Source organism: Rhinoderma darwinii, chromosome 3 (assembly GCF_050947455.1).
Source record: "Rhinoderma darwinii isolate aRhiDar2 chromosome 3, aRhiDar2.hap1, whole genome shotgun sequence".
Classification (NCBI taxonomy): domain Eukaryota; kingdom Metazoa; phylum Chordata; class Amphibia; order Anura; family Rhinodermatidae; genus Rhinoderma; species Rhinoderma darwinii.
Window position 1 is genome coordinate 308229538 of NC_134689.1, and position 19035 is coordinate 308248572.

At 41.1% G+C, this 19035-nt stretch overlaps 1 protein-coding gene across 8 annotated transcripts in view; it reads left to right on the top strand.

The window, feature by feature from the left end:
* Positions 1-19035, top strand: part of NTRK3 (neurotrophic receptor tyrosine kinase 3) — a 629741-nt gene that overhangs the window by 322354 nt on the left and 288352 nt on the right. For 5 of the 8 annotated variants that reach the window (XM_075858200.1, XM_075858201.1, XM_075858199.1 and 2 more), the window contains 5 exons: positions 693-834; positions 2452-2748; positions 3886-3909; positions 4460-4530; positions 7283-7385. In XM_075858200.1, coding sequence (XP_075714315.1) covers positions 693-834; positions 2452-2748; positions 3886-3909; positions 4460-4530; positions 7283-7385 — 637 coding nt within the window. The remainder of the gene's footprint in view (positions 1-692; positions 835-2451; positions 2749-3885; positions 3910-4459; positions 4531-7282; positions 7386-19035) is intronic. The other 3 variants (XM_075858202.1, XM_075858204.1, XM_075858206.1) reach the window with 1 other exon arrangement.

Below are 19035 nucleotides of genomic sequence, written 5' to 3' on the forward strand. Positions count from 1 at the left end.
CACTAGTTATTATACATAAGACCATTGTTTCCTGCTGTTAATATGAGGAGTATTAACAGTCAAAAAAATCCTTCCATGACGTAACAGTCTGTTTATTCTGTACTATTCATTTAAAGTAAAGCAAGGTAGATGTTTTCCATTACAGATGTTAATAAGGCATCTCTGAGTTTCTATTCTTCCATCGAACATAGGCCTTTGCATTAGAAGATAACATCATATTCACTCTGTTTGTTTTAGTCTTTCTAGATAAAGTCTAAAACACTAATTATTATATCTCAGAATATTCTCATCTCCATTTTAAGAAAATTACAGATTTGAATAGATCTATAATGCCTTCCACAATTGCAAAGTTCGAAAGTATTATGAACAAACACATTTTTTTGTTAATTGTATGAATTCCCTTCTATTGTTTATATGGAAATTGTATTATAATTTGACTTTATTCTTACAATTATAGAGATAAAAATATAGTTAACATTGTAAGGGAAATAACTAGGTACAAAAAAGACATTTGTAGAATTGAATTCTCTTCTCTCTGCTGAAATCTCCTTTGATGTCATAATGAAAGCAGCTTTTGTTCTTCCGTGCAGATAACTTCACAGCAATCTTTTTGCATTTGCTTTGTTCAATTTTTAACGGTTTTCTTGTATATTTCTTTCAATGCTTCCCTGACATTCTCGTGGTGACTGCAGACTAATGTCAACTGGACCAATGTGCATTCCATTAACCTGACCCTAGTCAATGTCTCTGGAGAGGACAATGGCTCCAACGTAACCTGTATTGCAGAAAATGTTGTGGGGATGACTAAAACTACTGTGTCACTCACTATCTACTGTAAGTTGGAGTGATAAAATTTATTTTTAGATACTCTTTAAACTGTAGCAAGTCTGGAATAGCTTTGCTAACTCTGTAGATACATACCTTTGTCTTTGTTTTGTGTGGCATGCACATAAATGTTGAGTACTGCATCTGTGTCACTTATTTCTTGTTTACACCGTATACATAAGGGTACTTATAGTTACAAAAAAAAGGCACACTCACTCTGTAGAGTGTAGTACATATTTATCACCCAGAAATGTTTAAATGGTCACTTTAATTGTCGTTTTAAGAAACCTTGCATAAATTAACAGTAGAAGCGAATATAAGATACTTTGTTTTTTTTTCACAAATTCACTTCTTAAACTCCCCCTGCCTCCTGCACTTTTCATTCATTCACAGTTCACTGCTAAAATCCATCTTGAGAGACAAGATGGATTATCATCTCACTGAGCGATCAGGTTACATGCTGAACATAGAAGTCTATGGAGAGGGGAAGGGGAGGAAGCTGCTGGAGGGAGACTGAGGCAGAGAGACACACAGAGATGCAGCTGCAGCTTCTAGTATGTGTTTGTGTCTTACTCCAGTGCTGGACTCACAGCTATACTGCTCATTAGTGAGTAGAAGAGTTGTCCTCAGCAGAAATGAGAGCTGAAATCTGAATTATTCCTATGGGCATATCCCATTTTTCCCTGCATTAGTCAGTGTAATACTACACCTTGCATATTTTCTCTCCGTTAGTACCTCATTCAAAAATAAAATTAGGCTTCAATATGTTCATTGCTGAAGTAATAGGTAGTTTATTAAATGTTGAAACATATACTTATAGAATTAAGGACAAATTTATATCTACATGGGCCCATATTTATTCCATAACATTCAAAAATGGTTATATTGATTGTCCCATCAAGATAATCCTTTTTCAAAATGAAGCCGACCTGGCAATCATCTGTGTCAAACCATACATTTGTAATGTGAGTAATCCATGCCATCCATTCGAATAAATAGCCGACCTTGTAATATATGGACGGGCCGGGTTAAAAAAAAGTGAGAGTCGATCTTTGTTAGAGGCTCTTGACTTTAGCTAATATAGGGAAATCCAGAGCATTAACAATGGCTGGATTTTTGCATAGCAAGAGCCCACTTGACCACAAGGCAACCATCATCACTATGCTTAGGTTTCAATGTAATGTTATGGCACATCCTTTTGCTTATAAAATGATGTAGGCACAAACCGTACTAGCTCCATGTCTCTCGTTGTATGGTGAGTTGTGATGCAGCCTCCCATATTCTTTCACACAATAATAAGAAATAAGCTCCATGATAGAGAAGCCAATGAGAAAAACATGGCTGCTGGTTTCAAAAACTGAAAGAAAATTAAGTCTTCATAATGAAGTGTGTGCAATTTTCTAATATAAAATGGAGTGCTAGTTACCTCCCAAAAAAATAAACAAATAAATAAACCTTGAAAACATTGCTAATACCAAAATTCCAAAAACAGTTACAATATACAAACTGAAATAATTTAGACATTTTCACAAGGTCTTTACCACGTGATTCAACTTTTATGATGTAGCTTAGTGCAGTATTTCAAGATGCAGAAATTGAACTTTGTTTCTCCCTCTTTATGTGTAGATCCTCCCCGGATATTAAGTTTGAGAGAGCCAGTGGTTCATTTGGAGCACTGCATTGAGTTTACGGTTCGTGGGAATCCTTACCCAGTTCTGACCTGGTATCATAACAATCAGCCCCTACGACCGGTGGATTTCATACGTCAAGAGGTCTATAAGCAGGATGCGCCCATGGAAGGCTGCCTATTATTTAATAAGCCTACACATTATTATAATGGAAACTATACACTGATTGCTAAAAATAAGTTTGGAATTGCTACCCAAACAGTTTATGCACATTTTTTGGAGCAGCCATACCCTGGTGAGTTGACATTCCCGTTTAACTGACTCCATAGTAGTTTTCTTGCCTTTGCATGAATGTCCTATCCCCTGAACATCCGATAAAAATCGACTGCATTTTCTGATAGAATAGAGATCATGAAATGTATCTTAATTAATAAGTTCATAGTTACAAAGCTTTTATATAGATGTGTGTCTCATGACCTGAGATTCTGGGGTTTATAATGTTTTGGTCAAAATGTATTCACTCCTGATTCTCAAATTAAGGGCTTTTGCACACGACTGAGCACTTTCCACGGTATCCTAGTGGCACCCGATACTATTCATGGACCCATTCACTTCAGTAGGTTAATCGGGAGCATAAAAACAGACCCGACTCTCCAATCCGTGGACGAATAGAACATGTCCTATCTTTCCACGGATCACAGACGGGACTCGGACAGCACACACGGCCATGTGCATGAGCCCTTATAGATCCCCACAAAGTTATCATGGAGTTAAGGTTGTAGGCATTAAAGGAGAGGCCAGTTTCCGCCTTGCTTTAGCATGAGAATTATACATTCTAGTCACATTATGGTGTTAGAAAATTCAGGGGATTTTCAATGTTAATATAATCTGTTGAACTTCACAAAACCATGATCTTTCTTTACCTTTAATGAAATGCAATACATATTTTACTAAATTTAAGCCATGCTACTTGAATTGGAATGTGATAAGCTGGTATTGCATGAAACCATTTTGTCTGGTGTGCCTGCAATATTCTTGTCTCCATATTTATCTTGTAGGTTTTTTTGTTTTTTTTTGGCAGAACTTGTTATTTATAATTAAAATATGACTACCCTTAAATACTTTAAATTTGCATCTATTTACTGTCTATTGGTCTAGTTGGCTTTCTATCTATCTATCTATCTATCTATCTATCTATCTATCTATCTATCTATCTATCTATCTATCTATCTATCTATCTATTCCACATAATATGATCGTGTATATATTCTTTACAATGAGTAGTTAAATGTAAATACTGGATATTGATAAACACTTTTTCACCTATTTTAATAGCTGTACCCAGTTAATCATCAATATTACAGTGCTCTTAGTTTTGCATGTACAGTTAGTTCTGATTTACTAAATCTGCCATTTACTGTGCTTTTTACAGAAAATACTGATTATTTTGTTTCAGGTACGTATTTGTGCTTATTGCTTTTTTTTTTTTTAGTAAAGTACATGATCCTTCTACATTAAGCGCAATTTACTAAATAGATTTGATGGGCTTGGTCCCTTTTACCAAAGGCCTAATAGATCATGTTGACAGCAATGCCAAAGGGGGTCTATCAGGGAATTCCCTTTACTCACCAATACATATTTGGCCAAGAACTGTTAACTTTATATTCTTTCTAAATAGAACAGTAGTCTCCTGGGCTATAAAGTAGGAGGTTAAGGTCATGATAGAAAACTAACCAGAAGGCTATTTCTCTGTAATAAGTTTGAAGATGTCCATATTTGATTATGTGTGAATTTTATTACAAAGGTTCTTAAACCTCTCAGGGCACATGTACATTTATATTCAAAATAAGACGGGTCCCCAGACAGCGAAGTGCACTAGTATGTCTGCTGGTATCCAATTATCTGAACCCTGAGATAAAAATAGTTGGTGGCCTTTTCAGCAAGTTGTGCATAAGAAGAATAATAATATATTGTTCATAGAATTATTCAACTCCTTTTTTTTTCAGTAGCAGATCTTGGAATAAGTCCCACGCCTCCAATCAGCGTGACTCATAAACCAGAAGAGGACACTTTTGGCGTGAGTTACATTTTGATGTCTTAAGAAAACACAGGCTCAGCTTTTTAACATATTTCTCAACGCGAGTGCCTTCTGTGCAGATAATAAACTGAATATAAAGGGATCTTTGAACAAGTCCTGCTAATGATCATGCAAGTTATGGTAATGTGAAATGTGCAAATCACAAGGTCTGTTGGTTTGCATTTTCATAGAGTGTGTGGATATTTATATAGGAGAAGTACTTCTTAAACCCTAACTCCACTTGTCGATAACCCAATTGTAATACAACATCTTGTAACCTGGGCAGGTCGCTTTTCACTCATGCCCTTCTGCTTGTTCTGATGGCCTCCTTCTTCCCAGCTGTCAATGGCTTCATGTAACATTGACCATGCTGTTTATACATATAATAGATATGATATATGTGGTTACAGAGGATTTCCTATCAATGATGTAAACAGGAATAAGTAAGACAGTTCCTAGCATACTTTTTGAGTACAGGTGACAAATAATGCCGGTATGTTGCGTAAGGTTAAGTTTTGTACTGTTGGCAAAAACTCAGTGACCAAATGAAGTCAAGCTTTAAGAAAATAAGCCACTCTAGTATGATTCATTCAAATGCATAAACCTTATTATTTTCTTTGTATTTTTCAGTATGGTTGCAAATAGGCTTAAAATGTGAGAAAAATATGAATTCTGAGCCTTTTTAGGTTGCTAAAGCAGTGGTACATACCAATCGTAGGTAGAATTTTTTTTGTTGCTGCATAAACTCGTTTTTATTTAGTTCTTAAACTCTATACTTAAATACCCTGACCAAGGTAGAGTATCTTGTTGGCACCCAGGCCACAAGTCTATCCACTTCCCCATCCATACCGCTGGCACCATCATCTCCAAGCATCGGTTGCACATAAATAGCCATGTTACGTACAACCGATGAGTTGGAGCAGACAGTGCTTTTCTTTCCCATACATAGCACATACAGAAGACCTTGAGAAGTGTGTATTTTTATTTAAAAAAGTGTTAAATAAATTGTTATTACTGGAGTTTGGCTCACCAGATTGTTTGAGACAAATATATAGTTGAGACTTTCCATCTGAAATAAGTAAAGCGTAGCAATTATAGGGGTATTAAGGTTTCGTATTGGAGCTTAGAACACACTATAAACCAGTACACACATGAAAAGTGCATTCAGGTAGCTACAGTAAAGTCATTAATAGAAATTGATACTAAGGGTATGTTCACACGGCCTATTTACGGACGTAAATCGGGCGTTTTTGCCCCGAATTACGCCCGAAAATAGCGCCTCAATAGCGCTGACAAACATCTGCCCATTGAAAGCAATGGGCAGACGTTTGTCTGTTCACACGAGGCGTATATTTACGCGCCGCTGTCAAATGACGGCGCGTAAATAGACGCCCGCGTCAAAGAAGTGACCTGTCACTTCTTTGGCCGTAATTGGAGCCGCTATTCATTGACTCCAATGAATAGCAGCGCTAATTACGGCCGTAATTGACGCGGCGTTCAAGCGCCTGCACATGCCGGTACGGCTGAAATTACGGGGATGTTTTCAGGCTGAAACATCCCCGTAAATTCAGCCGTTACGGACCCCCGCCGTGTGAACATACCCTAATACTGTTCATCCAGCATTCTTTTAGGCTGGGTTCACACGTGGCGGAATTTCACTTAAATTCCGCTGCGGACACTCCGCAGCGTTAATCCGCAGCGGAGCCGTTTCTGCATTGACTTCCACTTCTATTTAGAAGTGTTCGTTTAGACGATGCATAACATTCTGCTGCGGAGCATAGGCTGTGGAGCGGAATTTGGTGTCCGCAGCATGCTCTGTCTGTTGCGGAGCAGTGGCGGACTCATGGCGGAATTTCTCCATTGACTTCAATGGAGATTCTAAGTTCCGCAATGAAGTCCGCAGCTGTCATGCACATGTTATGTGTGCTGCGGATGCGTCTTGCTTTTTTGCCATGACATTTCTTCATTCTGGCTGGACCTATGTATTTCTAGGTCTACAGCCAGACTGAGGAAGTCAATGGGGCTCCCGTAATGACGGGAGCGTTGCTAGGAGACGTCTGTAAATAGTCACTGTCCAGGGTGCTGAAAGAGTTAAGTGATCGGCAGTAACTGTTTCTGCACCCGGGACAGTGACTACCGATCCCAATATACAGCAACCTGTAAAAAAATAGAAGTTCATACTTACCGAGAACTCCCTGCTTCTGTCTCCAGTCCGGCCTCCCAGGATGACGTTTCAGTCTAAGTGACGGCTGCAGCCAATCACAGGCCAAGCACAGGCTGCAGCGGTCACATGGACTGGCGCGTCATCCAGGGAGGTCGGGCTGGATGCCGAAAGAGGGACGCGTCACCAAGACAACGGCCGGTAAGTATGAAATTCGTTTACTTTCACTAGGGAAAGTGCTGTCCCTTCTCTCTATCCTGCACTGATAGGGAGAAGGGAAGCACTTTTCCCGCAGTCCGCAGCAGCTAGTCCGCATCAATTTACTGCACATTTTGTGCAGATCCGCAGCAGAATCTGCAACGCAGATTCTGTGCGGCATTGATGCGGACAGTTGCGGAGGAAATCCGCCACGTGTGGTCATGCCCTTATACAGGTGCATCTCAACAGGGTAATTTCTAGTATTTATCATAGCTCACAGTAAGAAAAAAAGTTGGGGGGAATTATGCTGTAAATGACATGTCCTGAATGTCCTAGAAATTATGAGAGCCCGGAGACCTCCAATCCATAAATTATATTGCATTTTTATTTCAGGTCTCCATAGCAGTTGGTCTTGCAGCTTTTGCATGTGTCCTCTTAGTGGTCCTGTTTATTGTCATCAACAAATATGGAAGACGTTCAAAGTTTGGAATGAAAGGTAAGGAAAACTAGCACATATTTCTCCATGGCATCTATTCAGCAGCCATTTCAACATATCAGCTTTTATTTCTGTCCTTTATATGTGCCCTTCACTTTCCTGTTTAATTATGAACTTTTTAGCTGCATTTATTAGCACATATGATAAATGGATTACAAATTTAGTGTGTTTCCTTATCAGAATATGTGCTATGTAGCTCTTTAGTAATGAACATGCAACAATGTGCAAGTTTGTGCTCAAACCTATGAATCAGCATGGTGGTACAATGACAAAGGGGTTCATACGGTTACCTTGCAACACTAAAGCCATCAGTTTGTTTGTTTGTTTGTTCTCCCTTTATTGATTTGGATTTCGCCCAGTAAAAAGTCCTGGTTATTTCGCTTTCTATAAAACAACTTCAGTGTAGGTTAGAGAATTTTGAGTAGAGCATTTTGTCTGTAAGGGTCCTCTTACATTGCCTGACATGGGCAATCAACGAGACAGCATGTTAATCGGCACTTGTTTCCTCCTTTCACAAGGAGCTATGTATGGGGACGAGCGATCGTTACTACACAGGGAGATGTGCTGCCCACAACGATAATATTTTCGGCTGCATAAACTATACAATCAGTCAATAAATGAGCGTTTGCTCGTTTATCGGCTGATAATTGCGCTGTTTAAACAGTGTGAACGCTTGTTTGCCCAATAATTGGTCAATGTAAAAGGGCCTTAAGTTTATTAGGCGATTTTCCTACAACTACAGTGATGGCCAGGGGCGTAGCTAGAGGCTCATGGGCCCCGATGCAAAAATTCTTACTGGGCCCCCCCCCCCCGCAAACTTCTCATGGCCGACGGTCCACTTTCAGCTGCATCGCTGGGTCTCCTAAGTGACCCAACAATGCAGCACTAGCAGCCGGGGGCGTCACTAAGGCTGGGTTCACACACACTATTTACGGATGTAATTAGGGCGTTTTAGCATTGAATTACGTCCGAAAATGCGGCTCAAAAGCGTCGGCAAACATCTGCCCATTCATTTGAATGGGTCTTACGATGTTCTGTGCCGACGGTCATTTTTGTTTACGCGTCGCTGTCAAAAGGCGGCGCGTAAAAAAGTGCCTGTCACTTCTCCAGACGTAAATGGAGCCGTTTTCCATGGACTCCATGGAAAACCAGCTTCAGTTACTTCCGTAATGGACGCAGCAAAAGACGCCTCCACATGCCATTACGGCTGAAATTACGGTGCTGTTTTCTCCTGAAAACAGCACCGTAATTTCAGCCGTAACGGACGCTGCCGTGTGAACATACCCTCAGGGCTTAAAATGTCCGGGAAAATAGCCCCAATACATATGTGTCCGCCCCAAAAAATAGTGTGTATATGAGACAGCATAGCATATCTATAGCACTACGACCCTATAAACTATGGATAGGATTAGATACAGTGGCTGAGCAGACAGTATCACACATGATAGGATTAGATACAGTGGCTCAGAAGGCAGTATCACACATGATAGGATTAGATACACAGCTTAGCAGACAGTATCACACATGATAGGATTAGATACAGTGGCCCAGCAGACAGTATCACACATGATAGGATTAGATACAGTGGCTCAGCAGACAGTACCACACATGATAGGATTAGATACAGTGGCTCAGCAGACAGTACCACACATGATAGGATTAGATACAGTGGCTCAGCAGACAGTATCACACATGATAGGATTAGATACAGTGGCTCAGAAGGCAGTATCACACGATAGGATTAGATACACAGCTCAGCAGACAGTATCACACATGATAGGATTAGATACAGTGGCCCAGCAGACAGTATCACACATGATAGGATTAGATACAGTGGCCCAGCAGACAGTATCACACATGATAGGATTAGATACAGTGGCTCAGCAGACAGTACCACACATGATAGGATTAGATACAGTGGCTCAGCAGACAGTACCACACATGATAGGATTAGATACAGTGGCTCAGCAGACAGTATCACACATGATAGGATTAGATACAGTGGCTCAGAAGGCAGTATCACACGATAGGATTAGATACACAGCTCAGCAGACAGTATCACACATGATAGGATTAGATACAGTGGCCCAGCAGACAGTATCACACATGATCGGATTAGATATAGGGCCCAGCAGACAGTATCATACATGATTGGATTAGATACACAGCTCAGCAGACTGTATCACACATGATAGGATTAGATACAGGGCCCAGCTCGCTGACATTTTGCTTCTTTATGTGTTACTGATTATTTTTGTGTTTGTGTTTTTTTTACAGGTTCGGTTGTTGGACTTCGGATTTGAGGACTTCAATGACGGCGTTATTTTTATTCTCAATAAAATGGTTAATGAGGGTTGTGTTTTTTTATTTCAATAAAATATTTTTTCTATGTGCTTGTATCTTTTTAAACTTTATTACTACCGCCTTAGTAATGGCCGCTGGCTGATTGACAACCTCCATTACTAAGGCGAGGCTTAATGTTAGGCGGTGCAGAGGCCAACACTAAACCCCATTATCACCCCGGTACCCACCGCCACCAGGGGTACTGGGAAGAGCCGGGTACAAACCAGTACCCGACCATCTGTAGTGACGGGCAGGCACCGGGGTGGCCGCAGGCTGGTAGTATTAGGCTGGGGAAGGCCAAAAACAGTGGCCCTCCCACCCTTGTAATACTGCCTGCTGCTGCTGTGTTGTATCTGGCTGGTTATGAAAATTGGGGGGGACCCGACATCGTTCTTTCCAATTATTTTTTTTTTTATTTTTTTTTTAAATGACGTGGGGTCCCCCCCATTTTCATAACCAGCCAGATACAATAAAGCAGCAGCAGGCAGCATTACCAGGATGGGAAGGGCCACTGTTTTTGACCTTTCCCCTCCTGATAATACCAGCCTGCGGCCACCCCAGTGGCCAACCATCACTACAGATGGTCAAGTACTGGATGGTACCCGGCTCTTCCCAGCACCCCTGGTGGTGGTGGGTAACGGGGTAATAATGGGGGTTAGTGTTAGCCTCTATACCTGCTAACACTAAGCCCCGCCTTAGCAATGGATGCTGTCAATCAGCCGGCGGCCATTACTAAGGCGGTAGTAATATAGTTTAAAAAAAAAAAACACAAAGACATAGAAAAAATATTTTATTGAAATAAAAAAAAAAAACCACACAGCCCTCATTAACCATTTTATTAATAAAAAAAAAAGCTGTCATCGAAGTAGTCCTGGAATCCGCCGTAGTCCAACGACCGAACCTGTAAGAAAACACACAAAAAATGATTAGTAACACATGTGGTAGGGTATGTGCACACACACTAATTACGTCCGTAATTGACGGACGTATTTCGGCCGCAAGTACTGGACCAAACACAGTGCAGGGAGCCGGGCTCCTAGCATCATACTTATGTACGACGCTAGGAGTCCCTGCCTCGCTGCAGGACAACTGTCCCGTACTGAAAACATGTTTACAGTATGGGACAGTTGTCCTGCAGCGAGCCAGGGACTCCTAGCATCGTACATAACTATAATGCTAGGAGCCCGGCTCCCTGCACTGTGTTCGGTCCGGTACTTGCGGCCGAAATACGTCCGTCAATTACGGACGTAATTAGTGTCTGTGCACATACCCTAAGGCTTAGATACAGGGCCCATGTGTGATACTGTCTGTGGGACCCTGTATCTAAGCCTACCACAAGGTAGGCTTAGATACAGGGTCCAGCAGACAGTAATCTTATACAGTATAAGATTACTGTGTGCTGGGGCCCTGTATCTAAACCTACAGTGTGGTAGGCTTAGATACAGGGCCCAGCAGACAGGATCACGCATGGGCCATGTATCTAAGCCTACCATGTGATTGGCTTAGATACAGGGCCCAGCAGACAGGATCACACAATCTGTGATCCTGTCTCATGGGCCCCCTAAGCCTGATACATCGTAGGCTTAGGGGTTGTGCAGTCCCTAAACATTGATGGCCTATCCACAGAATAGGCCATCAATAGCTGATGTGTCGCCCGGGACCCGCAAATCAGCTGTTTTGAAGGGGCCGCAGCACTCGTACGAGAGCTGCTTCCCCTTCATTTCACTACTCGCTCACACTGTGAATCGCCGACACCGATTCACAGTGTGACCGGAATGAAGTGACAGGAATGAAGGGGAGCAGCTCTCGTACGAGTGCTGCGGCCCCTTCAAAACAGCTGATTGGCGGGTCCCGGGAGTCAGACCCCGCCAGTCAGGGCTAACCTTACCTTCCTCTTCGGCCGCGGCGGGAGTTCTGTAGTCTCGATGCTGTGCGCGGCGGCATAGCGCTGAGACGTCATGCGCTGCGCACAGCGCTTGACGTCAGGACCTCCGCTGCGATCCGGAACCAGGAAGGTAAGTAAAGTATGTTACTATAGTAACAGGGGCCCGCGGCCCGAGTTACTATAGTAACTTTTTATTGATGTGGTGCGGGGGGCCGTGGGCCCCCCTGGCTTCGGGGCCCGGTCGCAATTGCGACCGCTGCGACCCCTATAGCTACGCCAGTGGTGATGGCTCAATACAATACTTGGTAATTTTGTTAGAAATTACCTGGTCTCCCATCTGCAAAAATCCTAAATAATGGGTTACTAAAATATGCTACTCTTTGGGCTCTCCTAGTTCCACTTCCTCTACATGATCCAACCTTAAGTTCCTGCATGGAAGGGTTGAAGGATTCCCAACATTCTCCCTATATATAAATAAATGGTATGTCTTCTGTATACTGCAATATCTGGCACAAGGAAATGTTATAGAAGGCTAGGTGAAGCATGACACCACTCCCTGTAGGCAATATTGGTGGTAGAATATAGAAAAAAATACTAACCTGGAGAACTCAGTGAGATCTTAACATCATAGGACTCCAACCAAATAAGAGTTTTAATTTTCAGTTTTACATTAAGGCCTTTATTATTTATACTACAATTTGTATATATAGTATTATAAGTGAACGAATAATATACAATTTTGTATACTGTTCATAAGAGTATAAATGTCAAATAATTTACTTTTCATCTCACTCATTCAAAATTGTCTTCATTTAACCCCTATAGTCATTCTAAGGACATGTGTCAAATACTGTTGGCGTTGAGCGAAAAAAACAAACAAATAAGCACATACTGGGATCACTCTGGGATTTAGAAACTAAGTTCTGCAACTTTGGCATTTTACTAACTGGTGACCTCTATATTAACTACTAGAGAATTGTATTGTTTTTGCTTACATTGCAAGCCACAATACTCTGTATAAATTCTCGGTTTACATAAGAGAAACATAATCTTGTGTCTTTCAGTTCTATGCCCGTGGTGCAAGCTCATACAGTTACTGGGTTATTCGGCATTGGGAATTTAGCACAAACTTTGAAACTTTCCTTCTGGTATAAGGAAGGGCAGCCTGTGTTTGACCTCTAGAATTGATCTGCCTTTAAATTGCAGTTACAAAAGATTTGGTTTTATCAATTACACTGAAATAATACATAATAGGGATGTAGCTCCTTGTTAAACTTCAGTGGAGATCCTTGACTTGGCGGTATGCCACCACCATTGAATTTTCTTCCTCCCCTGCTTGGAGTGTCTTGTTAATATTGAGTAACAGATGCAATGCTTCCTTTCAAATCTTGTGTAAATTAGCACTGAGGCATTGGGTAGAGAAAAATGTGATCTAACAGGACTCACTGTTCATTAGATTAAAGTGAAAGGGCAACATTCCAAAATTATAGCAAGTCAAATAAAGAAATATAATAAACAAGGTATATATTAATGTTCTCTTGTTTACACACACACACACACACACACACACACATACTTCAGGTAAATTTAATGAGTGATCTTAAAGAATATGCACACTTTTACAATTTTTTTAAATTAAAGGGGTTGTCTACTACTGAACAACTGATGACCTATCCACCAGATAGGTCATCACTATATCAGCGGTGCAGGGCCGACACACAGAGCCCGTACCATTAAACCGCTCCGGCTGCCTCTGGGAACCAGATGTTATGGTCCAATATGCAATGTATGGAGCCGATAAAAACAAGGGGACATATATACACAAAAACACAAAAAAAGGCCATATTTACAAAAGGACACAGACAGGTCAGAAACGCTGATGAAGGAGAGTGAGCAGGTGCTTTAAATAATAATAATAGCCAATCCCACTAGACTTGAGGGGAGTGGCGTGTGGCGCATGGGAAAAATAATAAATTAATTGTGTATGTGCAAGTGATAATAATATGAGTGAAATATAGGGGGCAGTAATGAGTATAGTGCCTAAATAAAAATAATAAATGAATAGTAGGGTGCCAGTGTGTGAAACATGGAGGGATAATGTGTAAGTCATAAGGTGCAGCGTGTATAGCCAGGCAGAAGCCTATTTGTAACGCCTTGATAATACATAGAGCGGGCTACCCTGCTTACTATGCCAAACAACAACACACCATACTCTCCCAGCATCAAAGACCCGGCTGTGTCCAAAAGAAGCAAATATAAGTAAGCATGAAAAATACCTGGGGTATCAGTAATCATTTTGGCCAAAAGGACGTAAGCTCGCAATCCACGACAAGGATCCCTGGACTTGCGAGTCCCTAACTGGAACTTAATGTTCCTGATACACAAACCATATAGATAAAAACAAGGGGACATATATACACAAAAACACACAAAAAAAGGCCATACTTAAAAATGGACACAGACAGGTCAGAAACGCTGATGAAGGAGAGTGAACAGGTGCATTTAAATAATAATAGCCACTCCCACTAGTCTTGAGGGGAGTGGTGTGTGGTGCATGGGAAAAATAATAAATTAATTGTGTATGTGCAAGTGATAATAATATGAGTCAAATATAGGGGGGAGTAATGAGTATAGTGCCTAAATGAAAATAATAAATGAATAGTGGGGTGCAAGGGTGTGAAACATGGAGGGATAATGGCTATACACGCTGCGCCACATGACTTACACATTATCCCTCCATGTTTCACACACTTGCACCCCACTATTCATTTATTATTTTTATAAAATGAACTATCCCTGTTTACACAGGTAGATGTGCTGCCGACAACGATAATATTTTATTTTTTAAAACGATACGATCAGCAGATGAACGAGAATTTGCTCGTTCATCTGCTAATCGCTGCCCTATTTACACAGGACAATTATATGGCAATGAGCGTTCTATGAACGATCGCTTGCCCGATAATTGGCCAGTGTAAAACCGCCTATGTTCGGGCCTCAGCGACGCACAGCAGCAGGATACCTTAAGCCTGCCCTATCTCCCACCCGCACAATTGTCGCTGTTTTCGATGTTGCAGGGATTTTATTTGTTTTCCAAATCTAACTACGGCATCTAACTACGAATGATGCTGACATACATCAGACGAAATGGGGCTAAGTACAGTAGTGTATTCACTTGTACTGATAACAAAACCCATGTTTCAGTGTGATTGTTAGTTCAATACTGTATATTGCACACTATTGTATATTGCTATGTGTGTGTGTGTGTGTGTGTGTGTGTGTGCGTGTGCGCGTGCGGTACTTTATGAGCTTAATTCTGGGTACGGTTCAACTAATAACTCTTAAGTGATTTCTCAGCTTCTAAGGCATTAAGTTATTAGGTCCTGTTTAGGCAGAATAAATGGTACCTGCCTTTAGAAGTATGTAAGACATTTATTTAGCCAGACTCTCTTCGCATGGGTCATATTGTATATCTAGCATGCTGTTCTTGCAAAAATGATTTCAGGCTGCTGGTTTTTTTTTTTAGGTCAGTTTTTTAGAGAAGAGGTCATACAAAAAGGAAGCCTATTTTTCTTCTCTTTTTAAATAAAACCTGAAATACTATATTGTTTTGACTCTATCTGTATATATATATATATATATATATATATATATATATATATAGATAGATAGATAGATAGATAGATAGATAGATAGATAGATCTATATCTATATATATATATATATATATATATATATATATATATATATATATATATATATATATATATATATATATACAGATAGATAGATACATGGAAACCACAATTTAATAAATCTCACCCCTCCTTTTAGATGCAAAATGTAGTTGTCATACCTCTATGCTTCTGACAACTGAACTTTGCGGAGGAAATACTAAATAACATAAAGGGTGGAGTTTAACACATATTTGTCGGCAATGAAAAAAGTTTTGGTCTTGTGTGTGTGTGTATTTATGTGTTTTTTTTAAATGATGGCTTCTATCTGTCTTCTATGATGTCTTCTATCTAAGGAGGGAAGAACTGCTTTAGGACATGACCAGACGTTGCGGAATTGCTCTGGATTTCCGCTGCGGACAGTCCGCTGCGGAAATCCACAGCGTACACGTTTCTCCATTGCTTTCTTCAGCTTTTTAGTGAGGTTTGTTCACACATTGTAGAAAACTCCGCTGTGGACCATAGGCTGCGGTTCGGAATTTGGTGTCCGCAGCATACACTGGTTGTTGCGGACGTGTAGCGGACTTGTTGCGGACTCATTGCGGAATTTCTCCATTGACTTCAATGGAGAGTCAAAATTCCGCAATGAAGTCCGCAGATGTTATGTGTGCTGCGTAGCGTATTTGTTTTATGAACATGACATTTCTTCATTCTGGCTGGACCTATGTATTTCTAGGTCTACAGCCAAACTGAGGCCCCATGCACACTAACGTAAAAACGCCCGTTATCACAGGCCGTTATTACGGCACGGGCAGGCCCATAGAAGTCAATGGGGCTCCCGTAATTACGGGTGACTACGTGTGTGCACCTGTAAGTACAGGAGCGTTGCTAGGCGACGTCAGTAACTAGTCACTGTCCAGGGTGCTGAAAGAGTTAAACGATCGGCAGTAACTGTTTCAGCACCCTGGACAGTGACTTCCGATCACAATATACATCAACCTGTAAAAAAAATAGAAGTTCCTACTTACCGAGAACTCCCGCTTCTTCCTCCAGTCCGGCCTCCCGGGATGACGTTTCAGTCCAAGTGAAGGCTGCAGCCAATCACAGGTCACATGGACTGCCGCGTCATCCAGGGAGGTCAGGCTGGATGTCAAGAGAGGGACGCGTCACCAAGGCAACGGCCGGGTAATTATGAATTTCTTTTACTTTTACTAGGGAAAGGGCTGTCCCTTCTCTCTATCCTGCACTGATAGAGAGAAGGGAAGTACTTTCACCTCAATACGCAACGGCTAGTCCGCATCAATTTAATGCCCATTTTAGGCAGAGCCGCAACAAAATCTGCAACGCAGATTATATGCGGCATTGATGCGGACAGTGGTGGAAAAAATACGCCACGTCTGGTCATGCCCTTACGCTTTATGCTTAAAAATGTGCAGATTTTTGCGCACGCCATATTTGTGCAATGATTTGCGTATTTTTACTTCTCTCACCACTTTTAAAAAGTGGCGAGACAAGTGGGTCGACATAGTTTATACCAAAATCTATGCTTGTTCACAGCTATTTACCCACCCCCTTTGTTTTCTTAGCATCATGATTTTGGTGGTAAGATTGGTGTACAAAGATGGTACTTATGGCAACAAAAGATTGCTTAACCATGCCTCCTTTTTTAAAACTCTAAGGTTCCTCTTACATGGCACGACGTGGGCCATGTAAACGAGCGCCACTCAATGAGACAGCTCGCTGAACGTCGCTTGTTTGCTCCTTTCACAAAGAGCTATGTATGGGGATGAGTGCTCATTACCATATGTTCCCATACGTTATTATCATGTCGGCAGCACGTCTCCCTGTGTACACAGAGAGATGTGCTGCCGACAACGATAATATTTTGTGCTACATAAACGATACGGTCAGTTGATGAACGAGCGTTTGCTAATTCATCGGCTGATCGTTGCCCTGTGTACACAGGCCATTGATCGGGAACGAGTGTTCTGTGAATGCTCGTTTGCCCGATAATTGGCCCATGTAAAAGGGACTGAAAGGCTGCTGGTAGTTGATGTAAAAAATTGAGTATTGTGTTGATATGCCATGTGAATTTACTGCCTCAATTTTTATATATTTACTCCCTTCCTTGTGATATGGTATTTGATACATGACTGTAAGGCTGGGTTCACGCGACCTATTTTCAGACGTAAACGAGGCGTATTATGCCTCGTTTTACGTCTGAAAATAAGGCTACAATACGTCGGCAAACATCTGCCCATTCATTTGAATGGGTTTGCCGACGTACTGTGCAGACAACCTGTCATTTACGCGTCGTCGTTTGACAGCTGTCAAACGACGACGCGTAAAAACACAGCCTCGTCAAAAGAAGTGCAGGGCACTTCTTTCAGACGGAATTTGAGCCGTTCTTCATTGAACTCAATGAAGCACAGCTCAAAATTTACGGCTGTCAGAGAAGCCTCGCAAAATGCGAGGAGGAGCAATTACGTCTGAAACGAGGCAGCTGTTTTCTCCTGAAAACAGTCTGTCTTTTCAGACGTAAAAGCCTGCTACCGTGTGCACATACCCTAATAGTGAATACATGGAGATCAAATCCCTTACAATGTGCGGGTAAATTACACTTGTAGTCGATTTTTAATTTGAGTTTTAAGAGACTGGGCTACTCCAATGTAGAAATTAAGTTTATCCTTAACTTGGCTGGACTGAGCTAATCCAATATGTAGATAATGAGTTTTACTTTGACTAGGTTGCACTGGATGAATTTAATATGTAGACGGTGAAATTCTCCCTCAGTAGAGCGGGCTGGACAAATCCAATATGTAGATAATGAGTTTCTTCTTGACAGGACTGGACGACTGGACTAATCCAATACACAGACAGTGAATTCTCCTTGACTGGAATAATCTAATATGTAGAGAGTCAGTTTATCCTTTACCAAACTGGATTATTCCAATATGCAGATAATTCAGTATAGGATCTTAATTGTGAACCAATTATTTAGACAAACTATTAAAAGCTGTATTCAGTTGTATGTATATAAAGCTTTCTGATGTACTTTGTATTTAAATTCTTCAACATTTTTAAGATCTCTGCTTGCTATCAGTGAATTGACATTCCTGTTTACATCTAGAGGTTTGAATTAATGGTTCATTAGCCCTTTGCGGAATAGGCCAATTTTGGCCTTGAGAACATGAACAATGTTTTGTACTTTTACCTTTTTACATGCTGATGGTCAGAACTTTTCTATTTATTTTTTTTTTAGTAGGCAAACCAGCAAATTTTCTATTTCTTGTTTGACAGGCGAATATAGTCAGACAGCGCTGAGATCCTTCAATGGAGCCGCGGCTGCCTACCCATACAAGTAATTGGCCCTGATCAAGTCACAGGCAATATCTGTGACACTTTCAAAGGGGTCCCGCTCAGTTTTACCCTTTGTATGCTGCTCCCTACGTTGTTTGCGGTATACAAATGGTTAAACTACGGAGATAACGAGTTTTTCTTATCTCCGCCATTAAAGTGGGGCTGCGGCTGTGTATTACAGCCATTGCCCACTCCTGAATGCATGAGCACAGTAAAGGCATGTTCAGACGTGGCAGAATTTTTCAGCTGCAAACGTTGGTGCAGATTCGGGGCAATTACGCAACAAATCTGCACCAACATTTGCATATTTGACAGGTAATTCAGACGTTGCAGAAATCACAGCGGACTTGCCACAGATTTCAGTTTTTGCATTGCAAAGACTGAAATA